Source organism: Saccopteryx leptura, chromosome 8 (assembly GCF_036850995.1).
Source record: "Saccopteryx leptura isolate mSacLep1 chromosome 8, mSacLep1_pri_phased_curated, whole genome shotgun sequence".
Lineage (NCBI taxonomy): Eukaryota > Metazoa > Chordata > Mammalia > Chiroptera > Emballonuridae > Saccopteryx > Saccopteryx leptura.
Window position 1 is genome coordinate 1,202,624 of NC_089510.1, and position 18,920 is coordinate 1,221,543.

At 63.2% G+C, this 18,920-nt stretch overlaps 1 protein-coding gene across 4 annotated transcripts in view; it reads left to right on the plus strand.

The window, feature by feature from the left end:
- The window catches only part of LOC136379790 (fibulin-2-like), a 104,310-nt gene that overhangs the window by 46,755 nt on the left and 38,635 nt on the right, over positions 1-18,920 (plus strand). For all 4 annotated transcript variants that reach the window (XM_066347352.1, XM_066347353.1, XM_066347350.1 and 1 more), the window contains exon 2: positions 8,387-9,753. In XM_066347352.1, the coding sequence (XP_066203449.1) occupies positions 8,442-9,753 (1,312 nt within the window). In that variant the 5' untranslated portion in view covers positions 8,387-8,441. The remainder of the gene's footprint in view (positions 1-8,386; positions 9,754-18,920) is intronic.

An 18,920-nucleotide genomic window follows, 5' to 3' on the forward strand; every position in this document is an offset into this window, starting at 1 on the left:
TAATCATGTTGTTATTAATGTGGATGCATTACCCAGCTTTTCGGTGTGTGGTACAGGGCAGAGCCTGTGGGGGCTTGGCTTTGCCTCTCTGGTCCTGTGACCCCCTCCCCCCCACATACATACATACATAGCCATGGGCGCACACGCCGTGCAGAGCGCTACAGTGATGGATCAGGGCCTCCGGAGGCCAACACTTCTCTGGGAGAGCCACCCCTGAGGCCCGGCCCTTGCCCCCCACCCTGGGCCACCTCCAGATACCCCAGCCAGTCCTGTCCCGTTATGGATGGGCACACAGCCTTCAGATAGCACCAGGGGGGCTCTGAGCAGCATGCAGGGGCCCAGACCTCCACTCTCCCAGGGGGAGGCTGCAGGGGGAATGACCATGGGGTTTCTAGTTCAGAGGTGAGCCTGGGGAGACCCCGAGTTCAAGCACACCCAGCCACAGGCACATGAGGGAAGGGTCGTATAGGCTTGTGGAGAACTGTGAGCCCCGTGTCCTGTGTGACACCTTAGGGTGGCCGGGGCTCGGTGGTTTTCAAGAGTTGGAAGCCTGAATTTTCACGCAAACATTTCCAAATTGTAAATACTGGTAACTAATTGAAAACCAAAAACCCACCATGTGGGACAAACAAATGCCGTCATGGGCTAGATCGTGTCTGCAGACCCCTGGCCGTGACTGAAGGTATGGTCAAGCCCCTTCACAGTACACAGGCTCAGAGCCGAGACTCAGAGAGGGCAAGAGCCTCGCTTAGGTGTGCACAGCAAACAAGAAGTACACAAAGTCAGGGCCCATTCTTTTTATTATCGTTCCTCTGGTTCTGCAGTGGGGGTGATGGGTGAACTGAGATATGGAATCATCTGGGTGCGGGCAGGACGTCATGCTGGGGCTGTGGGGTCCAAGGGCCAGGCCACAGTGGGGGCCAGGAGGGTGAGCAGAGCAGAACTAGGGGACTGACTTGTAGGAGAATGCACAGCGGGGTGGGAGGGGTGCGGAGGGGCCCCGGGGGGGGGGGGAGCCCGCCGCCTCGGGGTGGGTGGGGTGCGGAGGCGCCCCGGGGGGGGAGCCCGCTGCCTCGGGGTGGGAGAGGTGCCCCGGGGGGAGCCCGCGGCCTCGGGGTGGGAGGGGTGCGGAGGGGCCCGGGGGGGGGGGGGAGCCCGCCGCCTCGGGGTGGGTGGGGTGCGGAGGCATCCCGGGGGGAGCCCGCCGCCTCGGGGTGGGAGGGGTGCGGAGGCGCCCCGGGGGGAGCCCACCACCTCGGGGTGGGAGGGGTGCGGAGGCGCCCCGGGGGGGGAGCCCGCCGCCTCGGGGTGGGAGGGGTGCGCAGGCGCCCCGGGGGGAGCCCGCCGCCTCGGGGTGGGAGGGGTGCGGAGGCGCCCCGGGGGGGGGAGCCCGCTGCCTCGGGGTGGGGGGACGTTCCCTCTTAGGAGGTGCTGCTCGTGTGAGTGAGTGATGAATGGCAAAGCAGGTGGAGGGTGGGGGGAGGGGTTAGGTCTTCGTCTGCAAATGTTTCTCTTCTCGAATGACACCGTTACACGTTGACTCGAGGGCCTTCCTGCCGCCCACCCCATCTCCATGTGGAGCGTCCCCTCACAGACTCTGCCGGCCTCGGCCATCCCGGTGACCGATTCCTAATCAGACTGGCTTTACGGAGCCCTTCACCCTCCTGCAGTGGTTTCTCAGCTTGGGGGTCTGTGCGTGTCACCCCTTGGAAACCAGTGACTCCCCTGTGCCCCTGGCCCGGGCAGACTCCTTATCCCAGAGACGTTCTTACCATCTCACTTGGCTGATCCCGGAGTCTCTGAAGCTCAGTACAGCCCAGATTGGGCTGCATGTCCCCCTGTGGGTCCACAGCCCTCCTTCCTCTGCCTTCCCTGCCCCAGGAAGGGGCAGTCCCAGCCTTCTGGGTGCTTCTGCCAGAACCTGGGCTCTTCCTGGACTCCTGTTCCGCCCTCGCAGTCTGGCAGCAGGTCCTGTCGACTGCCCTGTCCACTGTTCTCCCCGCCCCCTGTCACTTGCCTCCCTGGCCTCTCTGCCCTGGCCTGGCCACCCTGCTGTCTGCACGGCGGCCCTTAATAGAGCCCTTCCAGGCCCACGGCTTCCTTCTGGCAGCCTGTACTGTAGCCAGAGGCCCCATCGCTGTGGCTGTCATCACACTCGCCCTTGCTCATTTGCTAAGCAGTAGTGGCCTTCTGCTAGCCCTTAGCTCCCTCCCCTGGTCCTGCCGCAGGCCCTTTGCACCTGCTGTACCTCCTGCCTGATGTGCTTTGCCTCTTGATATTCATGTGGCTGTCTCCATTCTTTCCCTCAGCTCTCGGCTCAGATGCCACTTTCTTGGAGAAGCCTTGCTTGACCATCCTGGCTAGAGTCGGCTCTTCCACACTTCCCCCCCCCCCCCCGTCACTTCCTGTCCTATTCCCTGCTTTCGTTCACTTATTTCCTTACTGTACTTAGTTCCAGTCAGACACCCACTGAATCGCTGTTTTTATTATTATTATTCAGTGAGGAGGGGAAGCAGACAGACAGACTCCCGCATGTGTCCCTACCCAGATCCGCCCGGCATGCCCACCAGGGGGTGATGCTCTGCCCATCTGAGGTGTTGCTCTATTGCTCAGCAACCAAACTCTTCTTAGTGCCTGAGGCAGAGGCCATGGAGCCATCCTCAGCGTCTGGGGCCAACTCACTCCAATGGAGCCTTGGCTGCAGGAGGAGAGAGAGAGAGAGAGAAAGGGAGAGAGAGAGAAAGGGAGAGAGAGAGAGAAGTGAGAGGGGGAGGAGTGGAGAAGCAGATGGGCAGATGGACACTTCTCCTGTGCGCCCTGACTGGGAATTGAACCCAGGACATCCACATGCTGGGCTGACGTTCTACTACTGAGCCAACCGGCTAGGGCCTGAATCACTATGGGTCTGTGACTGGCCTCCCGCCGCAGAGGTCAGTGCTAGAAGAATGGCCGTGAGGCCTGTCTGATCGACTGCTAACCCTCTGCTCTGAGAGGGGCCTGGCACCGAGGACCTGCTCGCAGTGCTGGCCAAGTGCTGGCAGAGGCAGACCCCTTTCTCTGTGGTGCTGGACACTGAGCCGTGGTGGCTCTGCCCCTCCCCGGCCAGACACGGGTCCTGTGCCCTCAGCTCAGCTCGGAGGAGGCAGTGGCTCTGGGTAGCTTCCTCTGGAGACAGCGCGCTCTGCGCTCTGCTCTTTCTCTCCTCCGTCAGGAACTCGTAAGACATTCTCACTGTTATGTTTAGTTTTGAAATGAGAAACACTTGAAATACTAATACATTGTCATTTTATCCCTTTTTAAAGAAATCTAACAATTTCATTGTTTTTTATGTGGGTTATTTACTTACTTTTTGGAGAGAGGGAAAGGAAGAGAGGAAGCAAGAGAACCATTGATCTTCTGTCCCGCTCACTTGTGCGTTCACTGGTTGATTCTTGTCTGTGCCCTGACTGGGGATCGAACCCGCAACCTTGGCAGGTCAGGACAACACTCTCACCAGCTGAGCCAACTGGCTGGGCAAAAATCAGACAATTTTTATCAAAGTGACTGTAAAAGTATTCCAGGGTTGCGGGCTGGGTGTGTGTGGAGGAGGGGCCGTCATCTGAGGACGGGAGCATATGGCCCTGGTAGGGGCAGCCCAGCCACCGACCCACAGCAGGCTGTGGGGACCCGTGGCTTTTGCAAGGGTGGCAGTGGGGGAGGGCGGGGCGTGGTGGGAAGGGGGCGTTTTGTGGCCTGCAGGGATGGTGGGGAGGGGCTGGGGAGGGGCTGGGGAAGGAGGGCGCTGAGAGACTGTCACATGAGGGCCTTCAAGGGGGGGGGGTCAGCGGCTCCCGGGGGGTGTCTGTGCAGAGCTCTCCTGGCTGGGGACCTGACACAGGCGTGGTCTGGGACCTCTGGTGGGCCTGGTCAGCTGCTCTGAGATCCCCCTGGCTTTGCGAGGAAAGGGCAGCGCAGAGCTGGGAACTGCAGGGTGCCATGACTGGAGAGAGGGGGCAGAGAGAGTGCAGGGCTGCCCTGGAGAGAGTGGACAGGACTGAGAGGTGCAGGGTCGCCCGTGGGAGAGAGTGGACAGGACCGAGAGGTGCAGGGCCGCCCGTGGGCGAGAGTGGACAGGACCGAGAGGTGCAGGGCCGCCCGTGGGCGAGAGTGGACAGGACCGAGAGGTGCGGGGCCGCCCGTGGGAGAGAGTGGACAGGACCGAGAGGTGCGGGGCCGCCCGTGGGAGAGAGTGGACAGGACCGAGAGGTGCGGGGCCGCCCGTGGGAGAGAGTGGACAGGACCGAGAGGTGCGGGGCCGCCCGTGGGAGAGAGTGGACAGGACCGAGAGGTGCGGGGCCGCCCGTGGGAGAGAGTGGACAGGACCGAGAGGTGCAGGGATGCCCGTGGGAGAGAGTGGACAGGACCGAGAGGTGCAGGGATGCCCGTGGGAGAGAGTGGACAGGACCGAGAGGTGCAGGGATGCCCGTGGGAGAGAGTGGACAGGACCGAGAGGTGCAGGGATGCCCGTGGGAGAGAGTGGACAGGACCGAGAGGTGCGGGGCCGCCCGTGGGAGAGAGTGGACAGGACCGAGAGGTGCAGGGATGCCCGTGGGAGAGAGTGGACAGGACCGAGAGGTGCGGGGCCGCCCGTGGGAGAGAGTGGACAGGACCGAGAGGTGCGGGGCCGCCCATTGGAGAGAGTGGACAGGACCGAGAGGTGCGGGGCCGCCCGTGGGAGAGAGTGGACAGGACCGAGAGGTGCGGGGCCGCCCGTGGGAGAGAGTGGACAGGACCGAGAGGTGCGGGGCCGCCCGTGGGAGAGAGTGGACAGGACCGAGAGGTGCAGGGATGCCCGTGGGAGAGAGTGGACAGGACCGAGAGGTGCAGGGATGCCCGTGGGAGAGAGTGGACAGGACCGAGAGGTGCAGGGATGCCCGTGGGAGAGAGTGGACAGGACCGAGAGGTGCGGGGCCGCCCGTGGGAGAGAGTGGACAGGACTGAGAGGTGCGGGGCCGCCCGTGGGAGAGAGTGGACAGGACCGAGAGGTGCGGGGCCGCCCGTGGGAGAGAGTGGACAGGACCGAGAGGTGCGGGGCCGCCCGTGGGAGAGAGTGGACAGGACCGAGAGGTGCGGGGCCGCCCGTGGGAGAGAGTGGACAGGACCGAGAGGTGCGGGGCCGCCCGTGGGAGAGAGTGGACAGGACCGAGAGGTGCGGGGCCGCCCGTGGGAGAGAGTGGACAGGACCGAGAGGTGCGGGGATGCCCGTGGGAGAGAGTGGACAGGACCGAGAGGTGCGGGGAGGCCCGTGGGAGAGAGTGGACAGGACCGAGAGGTGCGGGGATGCCCGTGGGAGAGAGTGGACAGGACCGAGAGGTGCGGGGATGCCCGTGGGAGAGAGTGGACAGGACCGAGAGGTGCGGGGCCGCCCGTGGGAGAGAGTGGACAGGACCGAGAGGTGCGGGGCCGCCCGTGGGAGAGAGTGGACAGGACCGAGAGGTGCGGGGCCGCCCGTGGGAGAGAGTGGACAGGACCGAGAGGTGCGGGGCCGCCCGTGGGAGAGAGTGGACAGGACCGAGAGGTGCGGGGCCGCCCGTGGGAGAGAGTGGACAGGACCGAGAGGTGCGGGGCCGCCCGTGGGAGAGAGTGGACAGGACCGAGAGGTGCGGGGCCGCCCGTGGGAGAGAGTGGACAGGACCGAGAGGTGCGGGGATGCCCGTGGGAGAGAGTGGACAGGACCGAGAGGTGCGGGGATGCCCGTGGGAGAGAGTGGACAGGACCGAGAGGTGCAGGGATGCCCGTGGGAGAGAGTGGACAGGACCGAGAGGTGCGGGGCCGCCCGTGGGAGAGAGTGGACAGGACCGAGAGGTGCGGGGCCGCCCGTGGGAGAGAGTGGACAGGACCGAGAGGTGCGGGGCCGCCCGTGGGAGAGAGTGGACAGGACCGAGAGGTGCGGGGCCGCCCGTGGGAGAGAGTGGACAGGACCGAGAGGTGCGGGGCCGCCCGTGGGAGAGAGTGGACAGGACCGAGAGGTGCGGGGCCGCCCGTGGGAGAGAGTGGACAGGACCGAGAGGTGCGGGGCCGCCCGTGGGAGAGAGTGGACAGGACCGAGAGGTGCGGGGCCGCCCGTGGGAGAGAGTGGACAGGACCGAGAGGTGCGGGGCCGCCCGTGGGAGAGAGTGGACAGGACCGAGAGGTGCGGGGCCGCCCGTGGGAGAGAGTGGACAGGACCGAGAGGTGCGGGGCCGCCCGTGGGAGAGAGTGGACAGGACCGAGAGGTGCGGGGCCGCCCGTGGGAGAGAGTGGACAGGACCGAGAGGTGCGGGGCCGCCCATTGGAGAGAGTGGACAGGACCGAGAGGTGCGGGGCCGCCCGTGGGAGAGAGTGGACAGGACCGAGAGGTGCGGGGCTGCCCATTGGAGAGAGTGGACAGGACTGAGAGGTGCAGGGCCGCCCATTGGAGAGAGTGGACAGGACCGAGAGGTGCAGGGCCGCCCGTGGGAGAGAGTGGACAGGGAGAGAGTGGACAGGACTGAGAGGTGCGGGGCCGCCCGTGGGAGAGAGTGGACAGGACTGAGAGGTGCAGGGCCGCCCATTGGAGAGAGTGGACAGGACTGAGAGGTGCAGGGCCGCCCATTGGAGAGAGTGGACAGGACTGAGAGGTGCAGGGCCGCCCATTGGAGAGAGTGGACAGGACCGAGAGGTGCGGGGCCGCCCGTGGGAGAGAGTGGACAGGACCGAGAGGTGCGGGGCTGCCCGTGGGAGAGAGTGGACAGGACCGAGAGGTGCAGGGCCGCCCGTGGGAGAGAGTGGACAGGACTGAGAGGTGCAGGGCCGCCCGTGGGAGAGAGTGGACAGAGAGAGAGTGGACAGGACCGAGAGGTGCAGGGCCGCCCATTGGAGAGAGTGGACAGGACTGAGAGGTGCGGGGCCGCCCGTGGGAGAGAGTGGACAGGGAGAGAGTGGACAGGACTGAGAGGTGCAGGGCCGCCCGTGGGAGAGAGTGGACAGGGAGAGAGTGGACAGGACTGAGAGGTGCAGGGCCGCCCGTGGGAGAGAGTGGACAGGGAGAGAGTGGACAGGACTGAGAGGTGCAGGGCCGCCCGTGGGAGAGAGTGGACAGGGAGAGAGTGGACAGGACTGAGAGGTGCGGGGCCGCCCATGGGAGAGAGTGGACAGGACTGAGAGGTGCAGGGCCGCCCATTGGAGAGAGTGGACAGGACTGAGAGGTGCAGGGCCGCCCATTGGAGAGAGTGGACAGGACTGAGAGGTGCGGGGCCGCCCGTGGGAGAGAGTGGACAGAGAGAGAGTGCACAGGACCGAGAGGTGCAGGGTGGGCGGGGTGAGGGGCAGCAGGTGTCCACGATAATTGTGGAAATGGTGGTAACCTTTGCCAGGGCAGCTGAGGAGGCTGGTAGGGGTGTCCCCTGTGGCTAAACTTGTACCCCAAAGGGGTATCTCGGGGAAGGGTGTTCCTGAGCCCGGGGTCTGCGGAGGCATGTGGCAGGGGCTGTCTGACTGTGCCCGGACCTGGAAGGGGGCCTGCCGCTGCCCAGCGTCCACCCTACCAGATGCTCTGGCTGTCAGTCACAGGCCTCTGGGCGGATGGCTGGGGGTTGAGCAGCGTTTGGGGAGAGAAATCGTTTGGTGGTTAGGTGTGCATGAATGTGTGTGTGTGTGGGAAACCCACGGGGGCTGTGGGTGAGATGGTGCGTGTGGCTGTGTGTGTGACTGAGGATCGGGGCCAGCTGTCAGCAGCTGTGGGCGCCTGGCGCCTGTCATGGAGGCCGTGAGAGAGCCCGGTGCCCAGACTGCTGGACTTGTGCCTGGTGGATGTGTGTGTGTGTGTGTGAGGGTGTGTGTGTGAGGGTGTGTGTGTGTGTGAGGGTGTGTGTGTGTGAGTGAGGGGGTGTGTGTGAGTGAGGGTGTGTGTGAGGGTGTGTATGAGGGTGTGTGTGAGTGAGGGTGTGTGTGAGGGTGTATGTGAGTGTGAGGGTGTATGTGAGTGTGAGGGTGTGTGTATGAGGGTGTGTGTGTGTGTGAGGGTGTGTGTGTGTGTGAGGGTGTGTGTGTGTGTGAGGGTGTGTGTGAGTGTGAGGGTGTGTGTGTGAGGGCAGCGGGGGTGTGTGGTCACAGTACTATGAGTGGGGCGTGATGCACTGTGGACAGCGGTGATTCTGGTGCCTGAGTGGGAGCCCCCATCCGTGATGTTCACACGTGTGGTAAAGCACACCCAAACGCACATGACCAGGAGTGTGTGCCTGGGGACATGGAGAGGTGCACAGGTGTGCATGTGGAAGGCTGAGGCCGTGTGCAGCCATGTGCACGTGTGGGCGTGTGTACCGGGCGGGGGTTGCGTGTGTTCTCACGTGTGGCCTGTACGGTGCTGACAATGTCCTCCCCCCCCCAGGGCCTCGCAGGAGAGGGACCTTTGGCTCCAGGCGGCCCCTGGCTGGCCGTGGGACATGGTGCTGCTCGGGGAGCCCGTGGGGGCCTGGCTGGCCCTGGCCCTGGCTGTGGCGCTGGGTGCGCGCGGGGGCGTGGCCGTGCCCCGGCAGGACTGCACGGGCGTGGAGTGCCCGCCGCTGGAGAACTGCATCGAGGAGGCGCTGGAGCCGGGCGCGTGTTGCGCCTCCTGCGTGCAGCGTGGCTGCGCCTGCGAGGGCTACCAGTACTACGACTGCCTGCAGGGCGGCTTCGTGCGCGGCCGCGTGCCCGCCGGCCGGTCCTACTTCGTGGACTTTGGCAGCACCGAGTGCTCCTGCCCGCCCGGCGGCGGCAAGATCAGCTGCCAGTTCATGCCGTGCCCTGAGCTCCCGCCCAACTGCATTGAGGCTGTGGTGGCCGCGGACAGCTGCCCGCAGTGCGGCCAGGTGGGCTGCGTCCACAGTGGCCGCAAGTACGCCGCCGGCCACACCGTCCACCTGCCGCCGTGCCGGGCCTGCCACTGTCCCGACACCGGGGGCGAGCTCATCTGCTACCGCGTCCCCAGCTGCCGCGAAGACGCCGAGGTCCTGCCCACGGCCGCCGCCGGGAACTTCTCGGAGGCCGAGGAGGCCGACCCGGAGCGACACTACGAGGACCCGTACAGCTACGACCAGGAGGTGGCGGAGGCGGCAGCGGAGGCGGCGGAGGCGGCCACGGCTCTGGGGGGCGAGCGTCAAGCGGCCACCGGCGGCCCGGCCACTGTGGGCGGCCAAAGTCAGCCGCTGTCCGCCGTGCAGGCCACTCCCTGGCTAGCCGCCCTCCTCCGGCCAACAGCAGCTGCGGCCCTGGGTCCGCCAGCCCCAGTGCAGGCCAAAGCCAGGAGAGTGACCGAGGACGGCCAGGGCGGAGGGCGGGGGGACAGGGAGGAAGAGGACCTCAGGGAGCCCCTGTCAGCCGGGGGCCTCAGGGCACTCGACGGGCCGCCCAGCACGGGCCCGGCCAGGCCCAGTCTCCCTGTCCAGGAGGAGGGGGCCGAGAGCAGAGCGGGGCCCGAAGAGAACCTCATCCCGGACTCCGAGGCCACCATCCAAAGCGCTGGGCAGGTAGGAGCCGGCCCCGTGCCGGGGTCAAGCATGGCCAGTGTCCTTCAGTCTCAGGCCACGTCGAGTTCTCCTGGAGACCCCACGAAGCCCAGCAGCCAGGCCACCCTGCCCCCACCCCCCTACGAGGCCCCCCGGATCCTGCCCGTCCAGGAAGCCCCCAGGCAGCCGCCGGTTCTGTCCCGTCTTGGGCCCGAGGAGGACACTGACCCCAACTCTGTGCACTCTGTCCCCAGAGGTGAGCCTGAAGGTGAGTCCCTCTTACTTCCTGCATGGGGGCGCTCAGTGGGAGGAGGGCGACCCGGGCCCCTCCCTGCCCCGGGTGTCTGCACAGCTGCCTGGGCCGGGGAGCCGGGTCTGGGGGCACTCAGTGGGAGGAGGGCGACCCGGGCCCCTCCCTGCCCTGGGTGTCTGCACAGCTGCCTGGGCCGGGAGCCTGGTCTGGGGTCCTTCATGGCAGGGCAGGAGCCTCGTACACACGGCTTCTTTCTGGCTTATCGGCCCCTGGGGTGGAACGGATGGGTGGGGGCGAGGTTCTGGTCTCAGTTGGTGCTCACCTACGTGCGTGGTGTGACTGTGACCAAGGGCCCAGGAGGCATCCCCGCCATCAGGGCTGGGGGCGGGAGGGGTGTCCCCCAGAGGACATTCCGGCTCGGGGGTGGGGGGCGGGGGGGGGGGCTGGGTGCACGGTGCCCCAGCAGGAGGCGGGGTCTCTGGACCTCAGGCGGCTGCCTTCTCGCACTCTCCCTGGCCACAGCCTCTGGGCACAGCTGGGACCTCGGTCTCTGAGGTGACGGCCGTGGGGATGTGGTCTCCCCGGCGGGGGGCTCTTTCCAGGACGAGGTCTGCCACCTCTTCCAGCCGGTCCTGCTGACACACAAGCCATTCTCACCCCCCCGACTCCGCACCCCGCCGTGGCTCCCACCTGCTCAGTGTGGAGGCCGGAGTCCTCTGGGGCTACGGGTCCCACACAGCCGGCCTCTGTGGGCTTCCCGGACCTCGTCTCCGTCACCCTGTCTTAGTCCGTTTGTGCTGCTGTGGTAGAAATAGCACGGACTGCGTGGCTTCCGTGATGGACGGGCGTCTCTCACAGCTCTAAGGGCTGGGATCCCAGTTCAGGCTCGGGCATCTGGTGAGGGGCCCCTTGCTGGTCTGCGAATGGCCAGCTTCTCATTGCGTCCTCACGTGGCAGAGCAGGTGAGGGCGCCTCTCATCTGAGATAACGCCAGAGGGAGAGCAGGCTCTTTGGTGTTTCTTCTTAGAAAGGCACGAATTCTGACATGAGGGCTCCACCGTCGCCTGATCACCTCCCGAAAGCCCCATCTCCAGATACTCAAGGTTGGGGTTAGGGGACAAGCACTCAGAACATAGCAGCCCTCTGCCCAGCCCACCTGCCTAGGCACCTTGGTGGCTCCAGGGCCTTTGCACCTGCCACTCCCTCTTCCTGAAATGCTCTTCCAGGTGTCCGTGGGGCTCACGCCTCTTCTCCCTTTGGCCCTCTGTTCCCTGGACCCCAGCTAAGAGAACACCACACCCTCCTCTCACCTTGCTGCCGTTTTTCCCAGTAGAATGTTACTGTTGTGAGCCGAAGGGCCACCACATTGTCTTTTCTGTGCACGGCCTCCGGCAGGGCCTGGCCCACCACTGGCTCTCTGCAGATCCTGAGTGAAGGAATGACTGTGGCCATCGGGGCTCTGGGCCGCCCCTCGGTCAGTCATCCCTCCTCCCCCCTAGTCCCCTGCCATCCATGAGTGTATCTCCCCTCTGTTCCACACATGTCCACACGGCTTCCAGGGGGCACAAGTAGCACCTCCTTTAGGAAGCCTTCCTTGAATCTCTGTGTGTCCGACCACCCCTCCCCGAACTCCATTTTCTTTCTGTCTCCCCTCCGAGGGTGCCCTAGGGACCTGTCTCGTCATCTAGAGATCTCTCCCCTCTAGAGTCTCATGCCATTCACTCTAGTAACATTCATTAGGTATAAATAATGAGCAGGTCCTGGCAGGCCCTGGGAAGGCAGGAGTGGACCCCTGTGGTGGTCCTGGTTCACAGGCTGGAGGCTGTGAGGGAGAGTGCTCGGAAGGTATCTGGGAAGGCTGCTTGGAGGAGGGGGCATGAAACTTTGGGAAACTGCAGCATTCCCATTGACCCACCCTGCTGGTCACAGCCTTGTGGCCTTGGGCAAGTCTCTTAACTGGCCTAGGCCCCGTTTTACCATCTGTCAAGTGCTGGGCACCCCGTGGGCAAAGCCTGTGCGCATGCAGTGCGGGGTGAACTGGTGGCCCCTCCTGAGCTGTAGGCCCGATGCTCCGCCAGCCCCTACAGCTCTGCAGCCAGCCTGCTCCCAGGGGGTGGGGCACGGAGCGGCCCCGCCCAGAGCAGTGCCCGGCCCCCTTCCTGCACAAGCCAGGGGGGTGAGTGTCTCCTCACGTTGAGGTCAGAGAGGTGTGAGGCCTGGTCCCAGGCCACAGACGGGGGGGCTGGGCTGGGACAGGGGCGCTGCTGCAGGGCTCCTTCCCCCGACCGGAGCCTGTGGGGAGGGAGGAGTATGGGGAGCCATAACGAGGTGCACGTGTGCCCGGGGAGGCTCCTTCCGAGAAGGGCACATGCACGGCGTCTGGGCTCCTGCCTCAAGTGTTTCCAGAACAGCCGCGGCCCCCGCCCCGCCTCGCCGCCGGGGGCCTCTCTGTGGTCTGGGCTTTTGGATCCTGGAGAAGGGCTTTGTTCTTGGGATTCCTGGGTTTTGTTTTTCTTTCCTGCCTGGGCTCAGTGGGGTTTGGAGTATGGCCTTTGATGAGGGCTGCTTGGGGGTAGGGTGTCTGACAGAGGGCCCCGGATCTGTCTGAGGCTGTGTGGCAGGAGGCCCCCCACACGCAGGGCCCAGAGGCGAGAGTGATCAGGGCAGGGACAGGCCGCCGCCGCTGTGGTGTGCAGGGGGTGTGGGAGGTTGGCGAGAGCATGGCTTTCACGGGACCCAGGAGCTGGGCGCTGGCCAGATGCTCAGGGCTGGCCCACCACCCACCACCCCACACAGCCTCTGTCCTCCTCCTCACCCAGAGTCCACACGTTGTCACCAGGCAGATGGCTGGTCTCTTCGTGCCTCAGTCCCCCATCTTTGAGCAGCGAGGAGCCCCTGTTCTGAGCATTGAATGAGCTGATTCACCTCCCGCGGGCAGCGGGGGACTCAGGACTCGCTGAGGAGCGGAAATACTTGCTGCTGTCACTGTCCGTTCTCCAACCTGCTCCCTACTTCAGCCGACATTTGGGGAGCATGCTGTCTGTGTCAGGGAGAAGCGGGCGCAGCCTGTCCCCTCTCGGGGTCTCCTGGGGCAGGAAGCCGTACATGGCTAAGCACAGGGGTTTGTTCGTGGTCATAGCCGAGTGCATGCAGCAGGGAGGCCTGGTGGGGGATGGGTCAGGTGCCCAGTTGAGCATCTTGGGAGAAGTGGGGGGGTTCTTAGAGGCCCCTGGAAGCTGTAGTGGGGAGGGCTGTGGGGTCGCAGTGATGGGAGGACCCTCTGTGAGGAGAACCTGGGGAGGTGGTTTTGCCCTGCTTGCCTATGGGCCTGCAGAGAGTAGACCATGGCCATGGGTCCGGAAATGACCCCCAGCCATGTTGCCATGGCAGCCCTGGGGCCTGGGAAGGCGGCTTCCAGCCATTGCCCCAGGCCAGGCTGGGGCAGGGGTGGGGGGAAGCGGGGACCCTGCCAGGGATCCGGGCTGCCTCTGAGCATGTCCAGATGTGGCCTAATGGAAGCCACATGCCTGCGTCGTGGGCCAGGCCGAGGGATGTGACGTCTACTGTCACTCAGGGGCTTTGTGAGGGGGCTTCTGCCAGGCTGGCGAGCACCCTACCCCCCACCCTGCTGCCCTCCTGGGCCACAGGGAGGGAACCCTGAGCCAGGGCAGCCCTCCGGGGGTCAGCGGTTCTCGCGGCCTCTGGGGAAAGCTCCAGTGTAACATCTGCGGCCCCCTGGAACATGTTAGGGAGGAGGCCCCTCTTCCTCAGCTCCTGCAGACAGGGGCTCTCAGTGCTTTGATGTTCAGGTGGACAGAGAGGCTATTTACATGCAAATGACTATCCTAATTGCAGATACCACATGGTGCTTAACACCCGTGCTGGGCATGGGGCTCCTCTGTGCTTTACCCCTTGAGTCCTCAGCTCACGGAGGGCACGCGGGCCATGCCCACAGGCCCTGTAGGGAGCGGTGGGTACAGGCTTCCCGCGTCTGTCTTCCTCCTGACCGTCCTTGCTGAGAGCCAGGGGGACCCAGGCTGTGAGGGGTAGAGAGGGGGACACAGCCTGTGAGGGGCAGAGAGGGGGACCCAGGCCGTGAGGGGCAGAGAGGGGACCCAGGCCGTGAGGGGCAGAGAGGGGACCCAGGCCGTGAGGGGCAGAGAGGGGGACCCAGGCCGTGAGGGGGACCCAGGCCGTGAGAGGCAGAGAGGGGGACCCAGGCCGTGAGGGGCAGAGAGGGGACCCAGGCCGTGAGGGGCGGAGAGCGTGTGGTGTTGAGCAGAGTCCACTGCCCTCTGGAAGCTTCCGGGTTATGGGGAAGTGAAGGACCAGAAGTCAGGGGTGTGAAGTTTCCATGCTCTGTGAGCTTGTGTGTGTCGGGCGGGGTGCAGGGAGTCTGATTCCTCCTGGCAATCAGGGAGGGCTTCCTAGGGGAAGCGACATTTGAGCAGGAGGGGTTGTTGAGTGGGTGATGGGATTCTAGAAGCCGGGAGAAGGGCGTGCTCTAGACAGGGTACAGCGTGTGCAAAGGCCCTGCAGCCCGAGGGAATGAACTGGATAGAGAGGAGGCTGTGTGGCTGGTAAGGGAAGCGGCTGGGGCGGGGGGGGGGGGGGGACAGGCCCAGGGTGAGATGCTTATCATTGGGCTGAAGATTTGGGCCTTTGTGGGGAACCAAGAGGTGTCAGACCGGAGGTGGTATTGTCTTATCTGTGCTATGTGCCCCCTCTGGCTGCAGGGGAGGCTGCAGGAGCAGGGCTCTCCCGGACTCGCTCTGCGCCCCCGGAGCCAGCGCTGGACCTCTCAAACGTCTGTGGGTCTCCAGGGCCCCCCGGGATCACCAGGCTGCGGCTCTAGGGAGCAGGGGACAGGGACTCACCTAGACTCTGTTCCCTGCACCCTGCCCATGGAAGGTTCAACTTGTGTTGGGGCTGGGGACCCCCAGGACCCTCGAGCCTATGTCCTGGGCAGCAGAAACGCCTCCTGCAAGAGCTCAGGGCTCCAGGGCCAGCTGTGGAGGGGTCCCGCCCCCCAGGGGGACCACGGCCCTGCTTAGCAGCTGAATGTGTGAGGAGACCGCACAGGTGGGCCCAGCTGGCCCTTCCCCTCCTCACACCTAGCCCGTGGAGTCTTGGAATGGGATGTCTGACCCTGTCAGGGCTTTCTGGGAACAACCGGGACCCGGATAGCAGACAGGAGGTCTGGGCTTCCCACCCTGGTCCGCTGTGAGTCCCCGGTCACTATGTGGCCTGAGACCTGAGACATCACCCCTCTGAGCCTGGTTTCCTCATTGGTGAAATGGGGTGCTCAGCACCTGAGGCTGTAGTGAGAACCCCTCCGGAGCAGGGGCTGTGAGGGGGAGGGGAGGCCAGCGTTGGCCCCCGCTTTGCCCACTGTCCTGCTAAGATGTTGCACACGTGTCTGTCCCACCTGTGAGCTTCTTTCCGCAGAGCACGTGTGGAAGCATTGCAGTCACGTCCCAACATTTACCTAAAACCTGAAGACGTCACACAGCTTCCAGCTCTGTGGCGTTGGTTGAAGGTCGGTGATGGTGGACACGCCGGGTGTCCGTGCCATTGGCTGGCCCTCAAGAGAGGCTGCCATCGGACTGGACAGGCTGCTAGTCCCGATTTTACTGCCTGCCCAGCCCTGGTGGGCAGCTGGGATGAGTCCTCTGTGGGGCACCTGCCAGAGCTTTGTATTACCCTGTGGCCACCTTGAGAGAGTCTGTGTGGTCATTCTATTTTATGGAGGAGAAACTGGCATTCCGAGAGGGAAACGGGCAGCGTGGCTCTGCAGGGCGTCCCAGTAGAGGGGGGGCAACCTGGAAGCGGCCGGGGTATCCAGACCTTCCGCGCGTTGGCCTGCCAGGCCATCTGGACTTGTGCCAGGCACTCGGAGCAAACAGGTGCGGTCCCAGCTGCTCCCCTGGCGAGGGACTGGGGCCAAGGCGGAGCCTTCCCGACCTCGACTCCTAGAATGTCGATGTCAGAAGCGTCCAGACCTGTAAGAATTTTTATGAGCTTCTTTGAGCCAAACTGTCGACAACTGCCGGGAAGCAAGGTCTCCACGGATCGAGAAAACGCTCCGGGAAATGGCGACTTGTTGTCGAAGTCAGAATCCAAGGGGAAGATGAGGGGGTGACGTGAAACCCATCGGGGGGGGGGGGTGGAGGAGGGAGGCGGGAGGGAGCAACGCAGGGACAGTTCTGGGAATGACTACAAAGTAAAAGGAATAGTTACCGACGGAGTGGGCGGGTGTAGGAGAGGTAACAGTAACAATGGTCATGGTAACAGTAACAATGAGGGCATTTGTGGTCTCTGCTCTGGTGGGTGGCTGCACCCTGAGGAGTCCAGAAAAGATGACTCTTACCTTATGTTAAAGGTAGGCTATCAGGTGCTTTACTGTAGATGCAGAAAGACCACAGACAGGCCCGATTAAGGTCAGTGTGGATCTCTGTTGGAGAAGAATACCTCCCTATGACATGACTCCCCACCAGGAAATGATTTTAGCTAGACGCTTTTCACGTCCGACCATCCCGTGCGGTTACGTGGGGTCTCCGAGTCTGCATAGCCACCAGGCAGGCCAGCCCTGAGCTCATCATGGTCAGTGTGGGGCCCCTTTTTCGTCCACAGAAACTATGTTCTCTTTCTTTTAAAACAACTTTATTGAGATGTTGTTCATGCATCATATAACCCCTGCTATTTAAGGGTACGACTCAGTAAATGTTAGCACAGTGGTGCCAATATCAACCAGAATCTAATCGCAGACCGTCCTCATCGCACAAAGCAGAAGCCCTGCCCCTGGGGGCCCAGCACCCGCCCGTCTGCGGTCTGTCTGTGTCTCTGGATGTGGATGTGCGCGTCCTGGTTACTCTGTGTAAACGGACTCACAGTGTGTGGCACGTCCCTGGCCACTCTCTCAGCCCAGTGTTCCGGGGTTCGGCCACATTGTAGCGTGTGTTGGTGCTTCCTGCCTTTCTGTGGGATGGACCACGTTCCTCCATCGATGGACACTGTGGCGTGTCTGCCTTGTAGCCCTTGTGGATACGCTGCTGTGAATATTCACATGTACATATATGTTCCTATGTTTTCGTTTCTCTTGGGGGTATATTGAGGTGTGGAATTGCTGGGTTACTGGGTTATACACATAAACTTGACGTTTAATCACTGGATGAACAGTAGAGCTGTTTTCTCAGGGGCTGCACCACTTGGCTTTTATTTATTTATTTTTTAAGTGAGAGGAGGGGAGATTGACAGATTCCCACATGCACCCCCGACCAGGATCTACCTAGCATCCCTCACCTGGGGCTGATGCTTGGACCAAATGAGCCATCCTCAGCGCCCGGGGCTGATGCTCGAACCAACTGAACCACTGGTTGTGGGAGGGGAAGAGGGAGAGAAGGGGGAGAGGGAGAAGGGAGAGAGAAGCAGCTGGGCACTTCTCCTGTGTGTGTCCTGACCGGGAATTGAACTCGAGACATCTGCACACTGGGCTGACGCTCTGTCCACTGAGCCGCCAGCCAGGGCCCACTTTGGCTTTTTCTCTAACAGTGCACGAGGGTGCCACTTTCTCCACCTCCGTGTCCACCCTCGGTGTTGTCCTCCTGAGGACAGTGGGTGTGAAGCAGTGTCTCCCTGTGGTTTTGATTTGCGTTGCCCTGACTGCAAAGGATGTTTCTTTTTTTTTTTTTTTTTCATTTTTCCGAAGTTGGAAACAGGGAGGCAGTCAGACAGACTCCCGCATGCGCCCGACCGGGATCCACCTGGCACGCCCGCCAGGGGGTGATGCTCTGCCCATCTGAGGCGTCGCCATGTTGCGACCAGAGCCACTCTAGCGCCTGAGGCAGAGGCCACAGAGCCATCCCCAGCGCCCAGGCCAACTTTGCTCCAATGGAGCCTTGGCTGCGGGAGGGGAAGAGAGAGACAGAGAGGAAGGAGAGTGGGAGGGGTGGAGAAGCAGATGGGCGCTTCTCCTGTGTGCCCTGGCCGGGAATCGAACCCGGGACTCTCGCACGCCAGGCCTACGCTCTACCGCTGAGCTAACTGGGCTGAGCCAACCGGCCAGGGCCAATTTCTTGATCCTCTTTTCGGGAACTGACTGTAGAGCGTTCTAGAAAACACCGACTGCGTGACCACTCACGCCGCCAGTCATCGAAGTGATGACGTCATCACGTCCCCGCCAGTCATCGAAGTGATGGCGTCATCACGTTGCCGCGCCGTCTCTGGGGACGTCCTCTGAGAACTCGCGAGAGAAACGGTGTGATGGACGGAGGTGATGCAAGAGCGTTGCTGTGGAAACCGCGTTGGGCTCATGGCCCCTTGTGAAGGCCTCGGGGTCACTGCGGGGCCCAGGGTCCCATGGGGGAGCCGCTGGTCAGCACGGCTGCAGCGATGTGGGGTGGGCACAGCTCTCACAAGCACGGGCACGTGGTGCAGTGTTGGGTCCTGGCCTGCGTCTCGGCTCACGCGTCCCTCCCGGCAGGCGGAGTGCTCTCTCCGGCTAGAGCGCCGCTGTGGCTTGTCCCGCCTGTCCCGAGCGATGGGCCCTCGGGCTGTTTGCAGCCTTCTGTCATCCAGAAGCAACGCCTCTGGGCCCTGGCCTCGGAGCTCAGTTAGTTGGAGTGTCGTCCCAGTGCACCGGGGTTGCTGGTTCAAAACCCTGTCAGGGCACATGTGGGAATCGACCACTGAATGCAGGAATGGGTGGAACACTAAATTGAATTTTCTCTCTCTGTAATCAATTAATAATAATAATAGAAAGGCAGTGAGCCTGGCCGGGTGGTGGTGCAGTGAACAAAGCGTTGGCCTGGGACGCAGAGAACCCAGGTTTGAAACCTGGAGGTCGCTGGCTTGAGTGCAGGCTCGTCCTGCTTGAGCAGGGGCTACCAGTTTGAGCGTGGGGTCACATCAGAACCCCAGGTTCCTGGCTTGAAGCCCAAGGTCGCTGGCTTGAGCTAGGGGTCGCTCGCTCTGCTGTGGCCCCTTGGTCAAGGCACATATGAGAAAGCAATCACTGAACAACTAAGGAGCTGCAAGGAAGAATTGATGCATCTCATCTCTCTCCCTTCCAGTCTGTCTGTCTCTCTCTCTGTTTCTGTCTCTCTCGCCAAAAAACAAGCAAGGCCTCCTGGAACATCTCTTTGCCACACCCCACCAGGGGGGGGGGTCAATGTGCATATGCA